This window comes from Electrona antarctica (genome assembly GCF_951216825.1).
Source record: "Electrona antarctica genome assembly, chromosome: 15".
NCBI classification, from domain to species: Eukaryota; Metazoa; Chordata; class Actinopteri; order Myctophiformes; family Myctophidae; genus Electrona; species Electrona antarctica.
This window is the reverse complement of record NC_136796.1, coordinates 43,378,596-43,398,813: the sequence shown is the minus strand read 5'-3', so window position 1 is coordinate 43,398,813 and position 20,218 is coordinate 43,378,596. Positions and strand designations below refer to the sequence as shown.

At 42.0% G+C, this 20,218-nt stretch overlaps 1 protein-coding gene across 1 annotated transcript; it reads right to left on the bottom strand.

Moving 5' to 3' along the window:
• Positions 1-1,031: 1,031 nt before the first annotated feature.
• On the bottom strand, positions 1,032-19,104 carry LOC306939005 (V-type proton ATPase subunit C 1-A). The gene is made up of 13 exons (XM_079523439.1): positions 18,925-19,104; positions 16,272-16,466; positions 15,617-15,684; positions 14,805-14,890; positions 14,223-14,317; positions 13,259-13,350; positions 12,904-13,002; positions 11,228-11,296; positions 8,336-8,428; positions 7,951-8,044; positions 6,287-6,384; positions 4,045-4,168; positions 1,032-3,119 (listed from the first exon to the last, which is right to left on the bottom strand). Exons 2-13 carry the CDS (start codon positions 16,401-16,403, stop codon positions 3,021-3,023), a joined length of 1,149 nt encoding a protein of 382 aa, XP_079379565.1. The 5' UTR covers positions 16,404-16,466; positions 18,925-19,104; the 3' UTR covers positions 1,032-3,020.
• Positions 19,105-20,218: the final 1,114 nt, after the last annotated feature.

Sequence of the window (20,218 nt, the reverse complement as noted above, 5' to 3'; positions counted from 1 at the left end):
AATGAGCTCAGAAAACCTACAAAAAAGAAAAATTACAAAAACTTTTTTTTAATGTCACAATCCCTTGCCGATCGGTAAAATGAAAGTTTATTAAAATTATTAAGTTGATTATCAGATTGCAGCTTTAACCACATATACAATTGAAGGTCCATTTGTACTGTACACTGAGACACAAATTAAAATATCAACGTTGAGGATTTTAATGTGTGGGCAAATATGACACTGCTAGTGCGACTGCTTAATTGGTCAGAAAATCACAGAATTCTCAATGAAGGTCTGAGTGTTTAAAAAACAACTTTTTTGGGTGTAAAATTACACTCACCTATGGTCATGAAGTGTGGGTCATGACCGAAAGAATAAGGTCGCGAATACAAGCGGCCGAAATGAGTTTTCTCCGACAGGTGGCTGGCATCTCCCTTAGAGATAGGGTGAGTTCAGTTCAGTCACACGGGAGAGACTCGGAGTAGAGCCGCTGCTCCTTCGCCTGGAAAGGAGCCGGGTGGTTTGGGGCATCTGGTCATGCCTCTCGGGCGTCTCCCTAGGGAGGTCCTCGACGCATGTCCCACTTCATGGGAGGAGACCCAAGGCGCAGATGGAGGGATTACATCGACTCACTGGCCTTGGAACGCCTCGGGATCCCCCAGGAGGAAGTCACTAATGTTGCCCTGGAGAGGGAAGTCTGGAGCTCTCTGGTGGAGCTGTTGCCCCCGCGACCCGACTACGGATAAGAGGTTGCAGACTGATGGATGGATGGATAGAAAAAATACACTGGGGAACACAAAAAAATCCTGAAAAATGTCAAATTCATGGTGGAGCTCCTTTAAAACAATGAATCATTTTGGAGTCAGTTGCACAGGCATAATATCATCAGCTCAGGTAGCCTATAGTTATCGGTTGAATTTGAGTCTTTATCCTCAGTCTAGTCTAGCGGGATCCAGCTGTAGCTTGCTCCCTACCTGCGTCACAGTATTGATCACCACCTCATCAATAATAATCACGGAAGCCCAGGAAAAACAATACCGACCTTTACGTCGTTTACCAACAGCCACATTTATTCCGCAGTACAAATGCATGGACATTTGACTTCGGCATTTACAGTAGATATCACACACACACACATTTATTTTTGATGTTTTTCACTTTGACAGTTTTCATTTTTCAAACACATGTCGACAATACAGCATTTGCACATTATATAGTTATATATTATTTTCTTAAATATAATGTACAGAAATGGTGGTAGCATACAGTTAAACATATCGCCTCTTGATAAAATGAGCTGTATTTCACGGTGACAGTGGCTCAGGTGCATCTCGTCACATCGTCTAAACTTCTAAACGGACATTCCACACGGAGCTAGACGGACACAACCACACCTTCAAAACAACAAAGAAATGACCGTTTTCCACCCATTGCTTTTATAATCTTAAAATAAATACTGTCTTTAACATACATATATATATACTGTGTATTTGTACCATTTCCCCATTGAACATGAACCGATCCCGGTACTAGTAGCAGAATAAAGGGAAAAAGCCAACTACAGTCAAATTCTCAGTGTAAAAATCTTTACACACTCAGGGTAAAATTATTGCAGACGATTTTTACCGTGCATCTGAAGTCCAATATTCACCATATCCATTTTCGCCATAGTGAATTGTTTCGTAAACCCTTCACAATGACATCAACAATGAAAAATGTCCAATAAAAGGGCCTTGCAAATGGGGATAAAACGCGCCTATAGTTCATTTTCAATGAGACCTGCGTTTTTGCCCCGGAGAAGTCGCGGTGCGACAACACAAGCGTATTTACGTGAGCGCGGTCCCGTGAATTTGTTGCGCGCGTGCTCGTTTCGTGCACACGCCCGCGACACACCGGACCTGGATTCGGTTTATCTTTTTTTTTTTTTTTTTTACTTGCGTTGTCGCGCCCCTCTTGAGCAGACCTGTAGCAGACCTGTCGTTGGTCCAGGCAACAACGTGTGCGTTCCTCGCTCCCCGTTTTCAAGGCCCTTTAAGCTGAACAACCTATAAATCAGGCTGCACGTGTAAGGAGGGAAATGGAGACATGGTCACAGAACTTTAAGACAAAAGACAGTTCAGGGGCTCCCTTATGCATCGCGTATGGTAGAACATCAGGTGCTATATCGTGGAGACTGGGGGGTTCGAATCCTCTGTGGTGCAATGCGGCTTGGCCCGGCCGAACACAGACGGCAGAAGGGGAAGGGGAAAGCCATGGGAAGCAGGGAGGGTGATCTAGCTACTCCCTAAAAGTTGTCTGGGACTGCCTGTTCAGCAGGGAATGGAACTGGGAACGATTAGTTTATTCATGTGCACACACAGTATGCCCTCTCATGAAACTTCACCATTAGGTGGCTGGCGACTCCATCGTCGGAGGAGAGACAGGGTTGTCTACTGACACTCTGGGCACACCTAAGCTTCCATGCACGGCCAAAAGAAGCTGTCTGCCGGCGTCTCTTCCCGGGTTTTTAGACAGCTGGTGGATGGAAATGAAGCTCTACCCACGCGGCAGAATGCCGCTGGGGCAAGCTTTTCCGGGAATCTGGCCGACGTGGGTGGAGCTTCATTTCCACCCACCAGCTGTCTAAAAACCCGGAAGAGACGCCGGCAGACAGCTTCTTTTGTCCACGCATGGAATCTTAGGTGTGCTTACACTGACACCCTCCCCAAGATCAAATAGTAGGGGTCGATTTACTATACACATGGGGGGAGAATTGTCGTAACAACTTAAGTGGGGAGAAAATAAAAAGAAGGGGATAAGAAGAACTCAGTCAACCTGTAAACAGCACTTCTCTTCCCCATAGCTTTATAAATATGGGCCATTGGGTACGTATAAAGGAATGTTTCATGTGAAAGAGAGATAGAAAGAGATTGGGAGATGGAAAGCAGGAAGGAAAATGACAGCTGGTAGCTTGTTTGTGTGGTGTCAGAATGCTGCCCATGGTCGACAGAGTGGGTTTCCGTGGGTAGGACAGATGTTTGGCGGAGGGGACGGGTCTCTTAGTGCTTGAAGTCGAGCAGGTTGCAGTCAATCTTGTAGTAAACGTAGGGGTAATACTCCTGCTGGCTCAGATTCAGACCTGGGATGTCGATAGCCGCCTGCGGACCAGATAGCAATAAACCACTTAACCCATTTAGACCTGAGGACGATTCTAGAAATGCCTTCTAAATCCTGACAGTTTTCTGAAAAACCTCCATGTTTCTATGTCAGTCGTTCTCAAACATTTTAATGTCAAGGACCTCCAAAAATATATGTAATTGGCCTCCGACCCCCATCTGAAAATATGTTGTTCCAGGGACACCCCAGAAGCAAAGATTTGAGTTAAATTTTTTCGCTTTATATATATATATATATATAAACCACTTGATCTATTTTAAGCTCAACCAAATTAGCCACAAAAGTTCTTAATCTAATTTGAAAACTGCCACATTGTGTGCTTATAGATCTGCCATTTCAGCATATATTTATATATATTATATATATATATATATATATATAATTTTTTATTTACCAATAATGACGTTACACACCCCCAGCCCCCCCCCCCCCCCCCCGAGGGTCCCCACAGAGCCGTGAAGTGGTATTGTGACACGTTGGGATCATAAGCTGTGCCACTTCACAAATTGTGATTAGTCTCGCGTTACCAGACTGTTGACTCTCGCAATTTCCAAATGCTGGAGCATCGGAATAGCTGTCATGAGTAAAATATAAAGCGGAAGTGGAGCCTCCTCTCCACTGCCGTTTCGTCTTTACAGTCGCGCAAATTTATTGTAATATAAATAGAAATCATCTAAGGCATATATATAGCTTGTTACAAAAATAAATACAAAAATTAAATGTAAAGATATTTTAAAATATATTTTCGTGAACGGAAATGGCAGCTTCCTTACTCCGCTCATGGGGGCTGTAGTTCCAGACTCTATATACTGTAGCATTCGGAGATTGTGGAATAGTTGTCTGGCTACGCGAGACTACGTTGTGATCAGCGGGAAGTGAGAAGTGCCACAGGAGGAGGAGACTCACGTCGATGATGGAAGCGCTGCTGTCCAGGTGTTTGTAGAGGTCATACAGAACCTCCCGCAACTTCTTCATGTTCTTCCTGTTGGGCTGAAGCAACATGGCCTGGAAGTTGACCGGAAGACCGTATCTACAATAGAGGAATTGTGAAGAAAGATGGAATTATGTGGATCAACATGTGGAACCACAATGTGGATCTAGGACCTCCATGCGATCAGCAACGCTGTCCCCCGAACCTTCGGAGGTTCGGATAATCGATCGTTACGTTGGCACTCGAATCTTAACCCATTCAGGCCTGACCTCAACATTTTAAAAAAAATCTTCTAAATCCTCCAGTTTTCTGAAATAAATATTTTCACGATTTTTCAAAAATAGCAGACCTACAGAGCTACGAGCTTGTAGATCTGCTATTTTTCCAATAGCTAAATTACAACATGATGTTTAAAACACCAAAAGGGGTTCCCGTCCAAAATGGGTTAATAATGGACTCGAACTTTAATTAATGGGCTTCGAACGTTTTTTTTCTCTCTTTTTTTTTTTTACTCGAAAATATATCTAGACCATCGGAATACGATGTTCATGTTGCGTTTACAATGATTAGAAAGTCGTGCATGGACATCAGGACACGAGACAAACACACTCGACTGGACTTTTTCACACGTATTATGCTACGGACCCCCTATTTAATGGCATTTCTATCTCTGGTACCCCAATTTATATTGTAAAACCACTGTTAATTTAACTCTCTGAGTTAAATTAACAAGCTTGTAGATCTGCTATTTTTCAATAGCTAAAGTATAACATAATGCTTAAAACACCAAAAGGGGTTCCCGCCCAAAATGAGTTAAAGGGCAATTTGATTTCCAGGTTGTTCTCCTTGCTGATCACTTAACACCAGCGTGACACTACCGAGGAAGACTGTGCACGTGAGGAAGAGGGAGAGGAGACGGCCACAGGGCGGCGGGACCACCGGCCCAAAAAGGTGGAGGATGAAGAAGACGAGAGAGAGGAAGGTAACGGCGGTGCCAAAAAAAGAGATGGATCATTACCTTCACAACAAGTCTAAAGCCAAGTCTGGCGGGCCACTAATGTGGTGGAAGGTAAATTGAATGAATAGAATGTGAATACACTAGTGTGTTTGGTACACAATATGAAGAGAGTGTAGGCAATAAGCAATTAGGCAGGCAATAGTCCGACACCCCAGCAGCACCACTCGGTTCAGACGGGTCTGATTTTTTTGAAATGTTTAAATCAGAAACGATTAGTTCTGACGTCCGCTCGAAAATCCCTGCTGAAGTTGGAATCCTAAAAACAGGGCTAGGGTACAGCCTTAAGGGCCTTTCAAACGTGAAGCGATATGACGCGCCTATAGTTTTTTATAGTTTTTGTGCGGAGCACTGGGGAGCAGTCGCGGTGCGACAACGCAAGCGTATTTACGTGGAGCGCAGTCCCGTGAATTTGTTGCTCGTTTCGTGCACACGCCCGCGACTCACCAGACCTGGAAACTGTTGCGCTTTTTTTTACGCTTGCGTCGTCACGCCCCTCTTGAGCAGACCTGGAGGAGACCCGTCGTTGATCCAGGCAACAACGCCTGCATTCCTCGCTTCACGATTGAAAGGCCCTTAAGACATCAGTAATCTATGACTTAAAACTCCATAATACAGCAACGTTTCAGCCTGATCAGAACCCCCATTCATTGTATGTATTTTTAATGCACCATTAAACAGCAAACTGCTATGGAGTATGGTTATGTACTATGTACAGTACTAGAAGCTCGACCCGTCTGTCTCACGTCTAAAGCCACGCATCTGGGTCGCAGTGCGATCCGAGTGAGACAGACGGTCACACTTGATTTTTGCCTACTCCTGACCGGGTGTTTTCCGTGCTGGGCCGGTTGTGTTGTTGTTGTTCCATGTTGTTGGTTTTCTCTCTGTGAATGTCGTGTGTCTGCTGTTCTGTGTTGTTGCTTCTGCGTGAATGTCGTGTGTCTGCTGTCCGTGTATATTCTCGGGCCATCGCATGAGACGGAAAGGGAAACCACGGAGCTGGGGTGAAAACGCACAGGTAGGGTCGGTGACGTATCGTGGGCCGCGGAGCACAGGCATACTAGGCGGCACTTCCACATGCTCAGCATGCGTCACGGAACCCACGGTCTTATGACTTGCCGAACTGAACTGCGCACGAAATGTTCGCTCACAACTTGTAAGCGGCTCAACGTAAAACAAGTGTAGGAGGTAGTCTTGCTCACCTTAAGACCGACTCCACAAATACACGCAGGGCTTTGATGTGGATCCATGCGATGAAGGCCTCGCTGAAGTTCACTTTCAGCCATCGTACCAAGGGCCCCTATATGAACGAAATGAGCATTTTAAGGGGACACATTTAAAATGAGCATGACAGCAAAGAGTTGACCACTTTCAACCAGGCATCCCTCTATTGGACATGTCATTATTGGTGAGAGATTACAGAAACTTCTAAACAATAAAATAAAATAGTTAGTGGTGCAGGTGGCCTAGTGCAGGCCTGCCCAAAAGGTAGATCGCCATCTACCAGTAGATCACAAAGGCTGTGCAGGTAGATCACATGACATAGAATAGAATATAGAATATTTAATTTAAAATATAAAAATATTTTTGGCATCTGCCACTTGAATTAAGGTAACTAGATTGAACGACATCAAAATGGCCTGTCAGCTGAAACCCACAATGCAATATTTTGTTTTCAAGAGTGTTGCTGTGCAAAAAACTCAATTTCTCCCCGTCTATTTCACATCCCAATGTGCATTTGTCTCATACTGTATGTAACGCCAGCTCTGATATTCCAAAGCCCCCTCAGTTACATATTTAAACTATTTTCAGCAATGATTATTATCATTTTGTCGGTGGGTAGATCTTGTTGAGCTGGTCATTTAGAAAGTAGCTCTCAAGTCAAAAAAGTGTGGGCACCCCTGGCCTAGTGGCACTGGCATACGTATAGGCTCCAGTAATGAAAGTCTCTAATGCTCGAGTCTAGTCTAATGCAAGCACGTTGTGGGTTCCCGAGCCTGGTGACCTTTGCTGCGTGTCACCCAAGCCCCCAGTAAGGCTATCCAACGTTGAAGCTGCCACTACCTACGGGCGAAATGTGGAATTGCAGCACTTTCATGGAGGTGGACGGACCTCGATCTTGAGGTCCGGGGCTAGGCTAGGCTAAACTTCCGCTAGCTCGAGCCATTGAGTTATAATTGTACTTCCGGCAGTCTTCCGGGTGCTTCCGGGATCTTGAGGTCCGGGGCTAGGCTAGGCTAAACTTCCGCTCGCTCGAGCCATTGAGTTATAATTGTACTTCCGGGGCAGTCTTCCGGGTGCTTCAAAACGCCACTGAGCAACTTCCATCGAAATGAATAGCTTGGGGGCGGGGCTAACGCTCCGGTTCGGTCTCTAAACTTTTATTACTCTATGGTGTCACCCTGTCCATTTCCTGTCAATCTTCATGTACTATCAAAATATAGGCAGAAAAGGCCACAGAAATAGTTACCGTAATAGCATATCTACAACGTCGCTTGTAGATCGGCTATTTTAGCTATTCTACAGATGAAGTCCTTTTGGTAGAGGCGCCACTTTTTGCAATTAAATATGCAAAACCCAAACCATGTTCATTGCAAGTACCCACGGCAATCAATTGAACTGTTCGCTATGAATAGTCTGCTGCATTTACACATTTTCTTTGTAGTAAAAAACAAATCACACTCATGTGACAACATATTTTCAGAGGGGGGTCCTCGGCCAAATACAGATAATTCTGGGGGTCCTTGACATGAAAAAGGTTGAGCACCACTGACATAGAAACATAAGGTTTTTCAGAAAACTGAAAACTGATTTAGATGCCCTTTTTTTAATCGACCTCAGTCCGAAATGGGTTAAAAGGACATACAAACTGTTTCTTCTTGTCGGTGGACAGACGCGTCATCTCCTCTTTGTCTGCCTTCATCTCCTCCTCATTGTACTGAAATTCACGCACCGTAAACCTGGCAAACAACACGGCACAAACAGGAGAGAGGCTGGCCATCAATCACCAGTGCAACGCACGCACGCACTCACACACACGCGCACGCACGCACGCACGCACGCACGCACGCACGCACGCACGCACGCACGCACGCACGCACGCACGCACGCACGCACGAACACATCCTCTGTAAAGTGATGCACAAGCACATGGATCTCTACGACGTCATGCTAACCGGAGTGGCTGCAAGCACGATTATGATTGGCTGGTTCAATTGTTAGGACAAAAAAAAAAACGAGCCCGTCATTACTTGTTCTCCCTGGCTTTGTGTTTGAAGTCGTCGATGGCCTTCCTGAAGAGGGTCACGCTGAACAGGCCACTGTCGTTGTCCTCAAACAGGAGGCTATAGAGGAAGAGGACACACAAGGACATCAGGAAGAGTTTGAATACAGGTTGTTAAAAAAGGTAAATAATTATTATTATTATTATATTGTCACCTTTAGTGACAATAAGAGAGAGACAGGAATGGCGGGAGAGAGAGAGAGGATGACATGCGGCGAAGGGCCTCGGGTCAGATGTTTACAACTGCAGCAGGGAGGACTTCTTTTTTTATTTTTTTTTAAGATATTTTTTTGCGGCTTACGCCTTTTATTGGTTTTTGAAGGGACAGACAGTAGGCTGACAGGAAACGGGAGAGAGATGGGGGAAGACATGCAGTAAAGGCCGTGTCAGGCTCGGGAGTCGAACCCGCGGCACACTGCGACTGGATTACCAGTCGGGTGCCCAGACGGTTACGCCACCGCCTGGGCCCAGGGAGGACTTCTATAGCCTTATTTATGTGGTATTCGTAATGTGCTTTTACTTTGTCGTGTGGCCGTGCTGCATGCAGAACGTATACGACACGTAGCTTGCGGAGTTAGTTCAGGAGCTAGTTTCAAAAAGGGGGTTAGACTGCATGCATTCTTCCTGCCTTCCTTCTGCATATGGTTCCTGATTGTTGTTATGCAATGTTTTCTCCCACCACCACCTGCTATTTCTGTAGTGGGGAGCTTGTAGATCTGCTATTTTTCAATAGCTAAAGTATAACGTTCAGAATGGGTTAATGTTTAATGATGGCTGTGTAATTGTGCCGAGCAGGGAGAAAAATGTAGCAGAGCCGAACGCCAAGATAAAATATTATATGCACACTTTTCTCATTCTCATTTTCTCTTGTGCTTTATTTTGGCCAAATTGTATATGTTGGTATGTATTATATTGTGCCTCTGTGAGCCTAATTACTGCAAAGATGGGTTGTCTTGTTTACAATGTTTGAATTAATTCCCAATAATTCATGACTACACAATTGTGAGACATAAAATGACTTTTTCTTTTTTTTAATTAATTCCACTTAATTGTGCAGTATATGCAATCACTCATATCTACCTTCACAGGGACATAGTGGCATTCCAATGCACCGCCATTCCGACTACCGCGTGCGGTTAGGTTTAGGCTTAGGGAACGGGGTTAGTAATGCGGCGTGTTGGAATGGCGATGCCTCAGAATAGAGCGTCGCAGTCCCGCCCCATCGAGAGACCCGGAAAATAATTCCCCGTTCATTTTCCTCATAGACCTTTCAAAAAGTATTTATTTAAAGACGTTTACGCCGCGGACAAAGCCAACTCTTGACAAATCATGACAATAAACACAATGTTTTGGGGCGAACAAATAATTAGAAAGAAGAAAAAAACGGCAGGTTACAACACTTTTGTTGTTGTTTTTCTTCTTTGTAATTATTTGTTTGGTCCAAAAGATTGTGTTTGTTGTCATGATTTGTCACGACTCGAGTTGGCTTCGTACGACGCTTAAAAGGTCTTAGTTTTATGTCTATGGGGAAAATGCAATGGGAATTATTTCCTGGGCCTGGCGTCGTCATGAAAGGGGGCGGGACTCCGACGCTCTATAGCGGGCTTCGGAACCCTCCGTAACCCTCTTTCACTACTGTCCTGTTTGATCGACCAAAAATGTCAAGAAAATAGCACTACAATTTATGAAAGGATAATCTGCATTTCCATATCTCTAAAATGAACATGACGTCTGTCAATTATCAGAAAAGCAGATCTTTGAACAACAAAAATAACCAGTGTGGAACCACTTGTTAACCCATTCTGGGCAGGAACCCTACTTTAGCTGTTGAAAAATAGCAGATCTACAAGCTCATAGCGCGGCACCGAGTGCTGCATTACAAGCTTGTAGATATTCTGAGCTATTTTTGATAAATCGTGAAAATGTGGCGCAAATCTTTGAATATATATTCTTTCAGAGCGAACGTTTTGAACTCAAATCTTTGCTTCTGTGGGAGTCCCTGGAACGACATATTTTCAGATGGGGGTCGGTGGCCAAATACAGATAATTCTGGGGGTCCTTGTCATAGGTTTTTCAGAAAACTGTCAGGATTTAGAAGTTTTTCGTCCTCAGGTCTAAATGGGTTAAAATGATCCAAAACAAAGTCCTCTTTGTCAGGGATCTCCGTTTTGGAACAGTGGACATGCATTTCTCCTCTCCAGGTTACTTCAGCGAAGGGCATCGTATTATATTCTGCCAACAAAGGTTAGGTTGCTAGGTTACGGCATCACACCGTGCCTGCCAGTGAGAGGCTGCAATTAATTACAAGAGAAGGGGCTGGTTCGAAGAAAACAAGGTATCCTAGTGTTTGAGATCATATTTGGTACATGAAACGTAAAATAGTAAAATATTCATTTTAGGACTACTATGGACTACTTTCTTGGCGATTATTGTATCAATTATGTTTTCGATTAGTGGAATTGAGAAGTGTTTTTTTTTTATAATTATTCAAAAAACATTATCAACAAATTGATGTGAAAATTTAATTTGTTTTATAATCAACTAAATTGATTAGTCTGATTAAGCCTATTTTATAATTCATCATGAAACAGTGTCGTGCGAAAATAGCAAACATTATTTAAACGTATTGTGAGCTTGTAAAACAGCTATTTTGTTTATTTTTCCCATTGAATTTTCTTTTAAGAAAAACACACACATTAAAAACTAAATTAAAAGGCTGGTTGCACTTCGTATTTTTAGCGAACCCAAAATCGCCTTTACATTGGCGGAGAGACGATCGCCAACATTATTGACTCAATACACAATATCATTGCCACAACGCTGACAATCTCATCTATTGAATGTAGGTGCTAAAACATACTTAGTGGAGCGCGGTACCACCATCTCGGAAAGGGATTCATACGTTGTCTGCCAGTCAGTGTAGCCAATCCTGTTCACACACAGTGGAGAAAAAGATTTGGACATTTATGTAGGTAAACATACGATATATTGGAAGAAATTACATTGATAAATCACAATGACTGACCACCACATGACTTCAAATAAGACGATTCCAACAGGTAGATGTGTAATGTGTTGTATGAAGGTTCAGGTCAGCCTGTAGAAGGTTTTCAATCTTCCCTAATTCTTGCTTCGTCTTACAACTGTGTAGCTCGATTTTCAGTCAGTTGTTTTTATAGAGAAAATTATAAATTAGGCTTAAGGAGTATCAATCAATCATCTCAAACAGACACTCTTGCCTACAGTAGGTCCTATGTGCGATGTATGCTTCTACTGAATGTAGCTTACTATTCGTATGATAGTTATTGTTTGTTTTATTTACATGGCAAAGTGTGCAATCTATTAAATGTTATTTTTTTTGTACTGCATTGGGGGTTTTGTTCCTATATGAAATGAACCAAACACAATACAAGTATGATTGAGGGCAGTGTTGATTTCGTCGACTAAAACTAAACCTTTTTCCACTGACGAAAACTAAATTGAAACTAAATGAAAACTAAGCTATGATGACTAAAACTAAGACTAAATATACTGTCGATTTTGTCAACAAATAAAAACTAGACTAAAATGTTAGGAAGGGACTAGTGGACAAGAGATCCAGTATAAGTCATTTTACACTTGGTTGCATGCTGAAAATAGCAGATCTTGTAGATCGGCTATTTTCAGCATGTGTAAAAACAGTCATTACGACGGCATCAAGGCCCGACAAAACATTCTCGTAGAATTAGTCGACTAAAATCTTATGATATTTAGATTCATTCCGAAGACTATGACTACAACTAAAATAGAAATTTGCTGCCAAAACAACACTGACTTTGGGATGGAAATCCCCAACTTCCCCTTCTATAGCTATGTGGCTTAAGGATATTATGGGGTTTTTAAAATTGGAAAAAATTAAATTTACAATTAGAGGTTCAACAGAAAGGTTCTTTTCTAGCTGGCAACCGTTTATTACCTATTTTGAGAATCTGAGAGTACTTCCGACAGACTAATTGAGTCAATACTATGAGTATCATTTATGGAGGGTGATGTATGTCAACGTTCCGATTCAACGCAATCTTTTCTAACAACTTGTGACTATCTTTTGAACTTTAATAACCCAACTTATAATTGTATTTATTGTATTTATTTTTTGTTTGTTGTTGTTATTTATATTGTTTTTGTCATCTGTGCTTGAATTATTGTTTTTGTCATCTGTACTTAAATTATTTGTTTTGTGTCCTGCTGTTTACACTTGGTCAACAATGTATGGTTGTTTGATTGGACTGGATCTCTTTCTTTTTTTTTCTTGTTGCTACTGTTGTTTTTGTATGTCTGTACTCAATAATTCGTTTTTTGTTTTTTTTTAATATATTGTTTTAATAATGACAATAACTGTGGGGGGAGGGATGGGGTGAGGGAGAAAATGAAAAAAGAATGGTATGTTCAAACTGAACTTAAATTGTTGAAACCCGCTACCAATAAACATATGTTTTAAAAAAAAGAAAACAACACTGACTGAGGGTGACCTGCAGGGGGCCGATGTGGAGCACTTACTTCGGGACGACCACGATCATAGTAATCAGATACTCTGAGTCGAGAACAAAATCATCTTTCTTCACGATGTCAGCCAGACTCCTGGTCAGCAGGCTCCCTCTACAGCACAATGCATATACAGTAATAGCACAGGTTAGTCACTGAGTAATTGAGTGGCCATTCAAGAACTATATGGAAATTGGACGAATGAACCTTAATGGAGGATTAATGACCAAATGTAGTTGCAAACTGTATATCAATCATGTCGCAATGCTTTGTCAGCTTGAAGATCAGTTTTGGGGTTTTTCTTAGGCAAGAAACACCGTCATGCGACATAGTCATACTAACTACGGATTACAAATGAAGCTTTACTCACGCATTCTTCCTCTCCAGGTTTAGCAGGTTTCCCTTCAGGTTGTTGTAGTTGGACGCTCTCGACTTCAGGTCGTTTTCTATCTGAGTCACTTGCTACAACACAAGCAATAAGTGCTCAGGGTCGTCTACAGAACATTCTAAAATATGCTCCTGAAATATACAGGAGCATATCGTTGCTGTCGGGAGCGGAAACCTCATAACTCCATTTTTGAGGTTTTTGACCTTTACGTCTGTGTGTTGTTTCGAAAATATTGAACCAACGGAAAGTAGTAAAAAGTGCTTTGGACAAAACCTCTTAACTCCATTGGACCCTCAAAATGTCTGCTAACGCAACTAACTCCGCCACCTCTCGTGGAAGTAAGACAATATATAAAGTTATATATAAATCAACTTTGATGAGGCTGTATAGCTTAATTTCCTGAAAAATGAACATTTTGGAGTTATGAGGTTTCCTCCCGACAGCAGAGATATCTTCTGCTGAGATTATTTTACACTTTCTGGAGAAACTCCTGGAAATATATCAAACTATCCTTGAGCAAGACAGTACACTGAACTCCCAACTGCACCCCAACGAGCAGGCTGGTGTGTGCAGACGTCAAGACATCTTTCACACACCTCCATTAGTATGTGAATGGAAATTGGTTCATTCATCCAAAGTGCTTTTGTAAAGTGTATTGCAATATATTCGCACACCGATGCTGGAGGAAACCATACAAGGACACCGACCTGCTCTTCGGGAGCAGTTAGGGTTTTTATTGTCTTGCTCAAGGACATTTTGACACGAGGAGCCGGGGCTCAAACTGTGAACCTTCCGATTCCAAGATGGCCACTCTACCTCCGGAGCCAAGTGCCACAGTGAATGAATATAATGCACATTGTTAAGTGTCCTGCTTTGAATGGAGGGGCTATACGTAAATCCATTTAAAAGAAAATATGAAACCTGTTCACCTTCCACTATAGACTACCTTTGCAATGATCTCTGAGATGTTTTTCAGAGACTGTTTGATGGGATACTTGGCCATGTCCCACTGGAATCTGGTGATATAAGTGACGAGGTCAACTGGGAAAGACAGAACCACACAAAAAATACTTTGAACGCATTTCTCACTGCTCACTTATTACAACTACGGTTCGATAAATATAGTTTCAGTTATCCCCCATATATTTGTGACCCTGTAGCCTTTCAAATCTTAGATTTCATTAAATCTCCTTCAGTACATTACAACAGGGACAGTATGATCTCTTACTCCTTTAAATAAAAATAGGAGTATAAGATCAGGTCTTTGCCCTCATTGCCTGGAATACGTCGGCACCACCAGTCTGGGGAGCAGTGAGTACCAAAATCCAGAATGTTCTTTTTTAAAGCAGATTGGAGTGAATGTCAAATATGCCTTTATTATTCTAGTTATGTGTCACTTTCTATTTTTATTTTACTTTTTGTGTTTACTTTTTATTGGATATACTATTCGGAACACCGCTTTGTTGCACACACACAGAAGACAAAATGATAAAATGTAATTATTTCGTATTCATAATAATATCATTACCTCCGTTGGCCAGTAGGTTCTCCTGGACTTTGTCTCGGCTGTCTTCCAGAACATCCGCCATGTATTGGGCCAACTTCTTCACAACACTAGAAAGCCCCCAAATAATTATAGTTCAGACAGAGGCATGACTTCACCACTTTCAACCTAGTGTCCTTATTTTGGGCATGTTCATTATCGGAATGTTGTAGTTTCAACAAAAAAAAAAAAAAAACACAGATCTACAAGGTCACATCATGTCACGATGCAACACATTGTGAGGTTGTGGATCTGCTATTTCCACCATGCGACAACGCAATAAAACAGGAAGTGGTTTAACCCATTTTGGGCGGGAACTCCTTTTGGTGTTTTAAACATAGTTATAATTTAGCTATTGAAAAATAGCAGATCTACAAGCTCGTAGCGCACCACCGAGTGGCGCACTACGAGCTTGTAGGTCTGCTATTTTTGAAAAATCGTGAAAATATTTATTTCAGAAAACTGGAGGATTTAGAAGATCTTTTTTTAATTTTTGAGGTCAGGCCTACATGGATTAATGGCCAAGTGATGAGGAGAAGAGGCACATGGTGACAGCAGCAGCCTTCTGGATACTAGTATAGTGCTAGAATGTGATATGCATTCCTCACATAACTTTAGCTCGGGAGCCTCTTTGCTGTCACCACTAAACCAACCATACTGCTGTGGCTCCCAACATGCAGTGGACACAGAAGTCAGTGTTACTTAATTTCACGATAAAGAATTTGCATTTCAAATCATGAAATATCAGATAATAATAATATGGGGTTGGGACTCCTAGTTATAGCAGTACACTTTACCCCTCCACAAAAGTGTCCAACTTCGTCAGCTCGTCAGACAGGCCCACCAAGACGTCCAGCGTTCCAACCTGTTGTCAGACAGAACATTAGAATATTTCAAACAGTGCTCATTAAGTATTGAAACCACAACACCTCACAATGTTGCCTGCTGTGTTGTTTGCCAATGACTTCCCCACACAGAACTGAAAACTTGTTTGATAAGAGCTCATGTTTGACTTTGTATTGTATTTATTCTAGCCTTTTCAACCAGCCTCGAGCGTTGAATGGATTATGATCAACCAATTTCAAACCCTGCTCATCAGAATAACATTGACACTGGCCTGCAACTAACCCAAGGCGTATAGTCAAATAAACAAACACATCAAGCTTTAGCTGCTCTGCATAAAACATGTGACACAGACAAGGCTTAGGGCCGATTCATACTCCTATTTTACCGCTGTTTCGGCGCTGTAGTGCCGAAATGATTTTGGCTCGTCAGAAATTGTCAGTAGCACCGAAGAGCCGACTTTAGGACGGTACCCGCCCCCCCCGAACCTCAAATGACGTCACATTGTAGGCTCTACAGAGCCGAACCGACTTTTATTCGGAGTATGAATCGCGCCTTAGACTGAAAATATATGTTTTACAGACACAAACGCAATGCAACGCTGATGACCTTGAGATCCGGGATGTTGAACTTGCTGTTGGTGGAGATGTTGTTGGTGCGTGTGGTGGCCACCATCATCTTGTCCCAGGTCTGCTGGCACGTCTTCTCCCCCGGTGCCGAGATCAACCAGAATTCAGCCATGGCTGCTGCCAGAGAGGTACAGTAGTAGTAGTAGTCCACCGGCTCACGGATACAGAGGATTCACTTAGGCCAGGAGAGAAGGAGATCATTCATTTGATAGAATGCTAAAGGGCACTTATTTAGGCCGGACGTCGAAATAAAATAAAAACATTCGCTCTGAAAGAATATATATTCATTCAATGATTTGTGCCGCATTTTTAAGATTTTTCTAAAATAGCAGACCTACAAGCTCGTAGCGCGCCACTCGGTGGCGCGCTATGAGCTTGTAGATCTGCTATTTTTCAATAGCTAAAGTATAACGTAATGCTTAGTTAAAACACCAAAAGGGGTTCCCGTCCAGAATGGGTTAAAAAGGGTAGTGCAAGTGATATTATTTCGGTTAAGACAAAAGGGTGTTTTGTTAATAGGTCAAAAGTAGATAAATGAAACAATCCACAAACCATTTTGTGGATTTTTGCTCCGAGACTTCTTTACTTAAAAAGTGGTAACGTTCCTCTCGGAGCAGAAAATGTTGTGCGGATTGTTTCATTTATCTACTTATGACTTGATTTAATCCAGCACCCTGCCTAGTAGGCACTTGGATGTGCGTGTTCTTTTTTGGTTGATTTCAGCCTCCCTTACTAAAAGCTCTATAATCTGATAGTAGTAATCTTTGCTCTAGTAGAGTGTTTGTTCAGTAACAGGGGACCCCACATCTATCCAGCTCTTTAATAAACAGAAAATAAATGTTCAGATAGGGATGGCAATTTCAGCCAATTAGGACAGAGTAGTCATTTATCAGCTTACATTTTATAGTATTCCAGTTCCTATTAATTAGTGTCCGCTCACTTCTTTGTGTCATCACTTCCAATTTCTCTTCTTTATCCGGTGCGAGTTTTCTATTCTGAATAGACACAATTGGTATCGCAATACGCAACCCCAAAATGCATTTTCTGTTTACTAAATTTAGTCTCCTCTCTGTCTCTCCAGCAAAAGAGGAGTCTCCTGTTACTGAACAACCACTATAGCAACAATGAGTATCAGAATATAGATAATCTATATACTAATCTATTCTAGGTGACGAGGTCAACTGGGAAAAGACAAAACAAACACACAAAAATACATTAAGCATTTCGTCACTGCTAAATACAGTTTCAGTTGTCCTTGTCCCCCATTTGATATTTCTTGTGACCCTTGTAAAGAATGTACTGTAGCCTTTCAAATCAAGATTCTAGGAGACATTTATTCATCTTCTTGTGTGATCTTCTAGAGTGATATCTTTATACTCCTTTGAATCAATCAAAGGAGTAATGCATTCTTCTTCTAGATATAGAAGTACCCTCAGTTGCTGGAATGGTATCAGGTACGGTCGCCCCTAAACCATCTCGCCCCTGGATTTTTCCGCCGACCTCACGCCGACCGCTCGGTCTGACGGTTCTTGTATTCTTTATTTTGTTTTACTGAGAATAAAGTTAGAGGTTAGGTTTAGGGTTAGGCATAGTTTTACTGGGGTTTAGTTTAGGAATAGGGTTAGGTTCAGGCATAGTTTTACTGAGGTTAAGGTTAGGAATAAGGTTAGGTTTAACCGTTAGAGCATAATTTACTTTGGTTACTTTAGGAACCCCTTTACCAACTCGCCCGGGGCGAGTTGGTAAAGGGGCGAGTTGGCACCAGCAGTCTGGGGAGCAGTGAGTAGCGAAACCAGAATGTTCTTTTAAAATGATTCTAAATCATATTTTAACAAAATAAATAATTTGCTTACCCCTAGCTTGGTTACAACTGATCTCCATTCTCCACTATCTTGCCATTGCCTGTAGCTGGCTGCCCTTCAAGATTGTAAACGTCAAACTTTTACCTTATAACTAAACTTAACTATCTCTAACCTAATGTCTAAACACAAGACACAGCCATTTATAACATTATGCCTAAGCATATATATACACTATATATATATATATATGTCCAAACAAAGCAACCACCTTGCCCAACACAAACATTGTCATAGAACAAACTAGGACATTATTACACCCCTGATCATCAGTGCCACATTGCAAAAAAAAACACTTCCTCTTTTGGTCTAAATATTCCTATCAACAGTCACAAGTGACGAGTTATTCACTGTACTTGTGATCAGATGAGATCATCAATCTAGTGATTGGAAATCATGTGATGATGTGTGTTTGTGTGTTCAAAAACACTTTTTGATTGATTGATTGATTGATTGAAATATTTATTAACAGTTTGCAGAATTACAGTACATTTCAAGCATTTCAACTCAATACAAAAACTGTTAACTGTGAGTCCAAAGCATTACACACTTGTTTACAAGAGGGTCCACTTCAGAATGTTAACTATATACTCATTGAGAGTATGTTGAATGAATAGGTCTAACATCTTTCTGTGACATTGGGAAAGAAATATACTGTTATTATGGTTACACAGCATTAGAGCACTTACACTGGCATTAGCCTGCTAGCAATGAATGCAGTCGCAGGTTGTGGTCACGACACCGTTGTATTTTATATTTAATCATTACACTTACCAATGCGTTCAAAGGATTCCGTACTGTTGTCCACACGCAGGACTATTGATTGATGTTTAAAACACACTCAGATATGTGTATGCATATCTCTGATGATGATGATTATAATGATGATGATAAGGTTGCAGGTCCTTCAACAGAAAGAACATCACACTCCAGTCAGCTGATCTCACTCGTGCGCATGCGTACGACCGTTTGTTTTGAGTCGAACACGGACGGTAATTGGCTACGCAACCGACACGGAAAACAGCAAATATGAAAGAATAATACCATGGCGTGGCATGCAGTCTACTTGTTTAAACAGCATAGTGTTTTGTCCGGGGCTCCGGGCCATAAGAAACCTTTGACATTGACGGTTGACATTGCCTGTCTCTGCATGGGATGATGGGATGTCATGGCGAATCCTCAATCCTGGCGCTAACTGCACTACCTAATACTTTCACTAGATGGTGATGTAGCAACGCCACTGCACTAAGGCAGTGGTTCCCAAACGTTTTCATGTCAAGGACCAAGGACCCCCAAATTGGCACTAATTAAGTAGGAGTAGGAGCCTGACCAGTTTGTTTTGGGAAGTCTGGAGCCTAGTTTTAAGGGCCTTTGAGGTGCTGTGGTACCAGGAGGTGCATGCATAGTCAAAGAAACCTTGTACGAGGGCTCCTGTTAAGGTCTTCAAGGTGTTTTTGTTGACCAGTGAGGAGATCCTGTAAAGGAATCTTGTTCTTTGGTTGACTTTTTTGATTACGTTGGTGGCCATTTTATCACCGGAAAGATTAGCCTCCAGGATGGAACCTAGGTAGGTAATTTCAGCTTTACGTGTGATAACATTGTCACCCACTCTAACCAAGAAGCCATTTGCCTTGCTGAGATTACTATTAGATCCAAAGAGAATGGATTCAGTTTGTCCCAGGTGTAAAGATAGTTTGTTATCAGCGAGCCAGGTGCAGATTCTACCGAGTTCAGAGCTGAGGGCCTTTTCAACCTGCAGTTTGTTCCTGTCCGAGACTAGCAGTGCTGAGTCATCTGCGAACAGGAACAAGTTGCAGTCACAAGCTGAAGTCATGTCGTTAACATATACAGTATTAGGAACAGTAAAGTCCCTAGTATGCTTCCTTGTGGAACGCCACAGCTCACTGGGAGGGGGGGGGACAGTGTTCCATTCACCTCCACCATCTGTTCTCTCCCCTCCAGGTAGGATTGCATCCAGCTCACTGATGTGCTATGTGATGTCTATCTTGTGATGTCTATCTTCAAATCATAGACACTAATTATACTATCTACCTCAATTATGCTTTTG

Excerpts from the sequence above, each read along its gene's own strand:
- LOC306939005 (XM_079523439.1), bottom strand. The coding sequence starts at position 16,403 with ATGGCTGAATTCTGGTTGATCTCGGCACCGGGGGAGAAGACGTGCCAG. Across the intron at positions 13,351-14,222 it reads TCTCAGAGATCATTGCAAAG|CAAGTGACTCAGATAGAAAA; the intron begins GTAGTCTATAGT and ends CTTGTGTTGTAG. Across the intron at positions 8,045-8,335 it reads CACAAAGCCAGGGAGAACAA|GTTTACGGTGCGTGAATTTC; the intron begins GTAATGACGGGC and ends GTTGTTTGCCAG.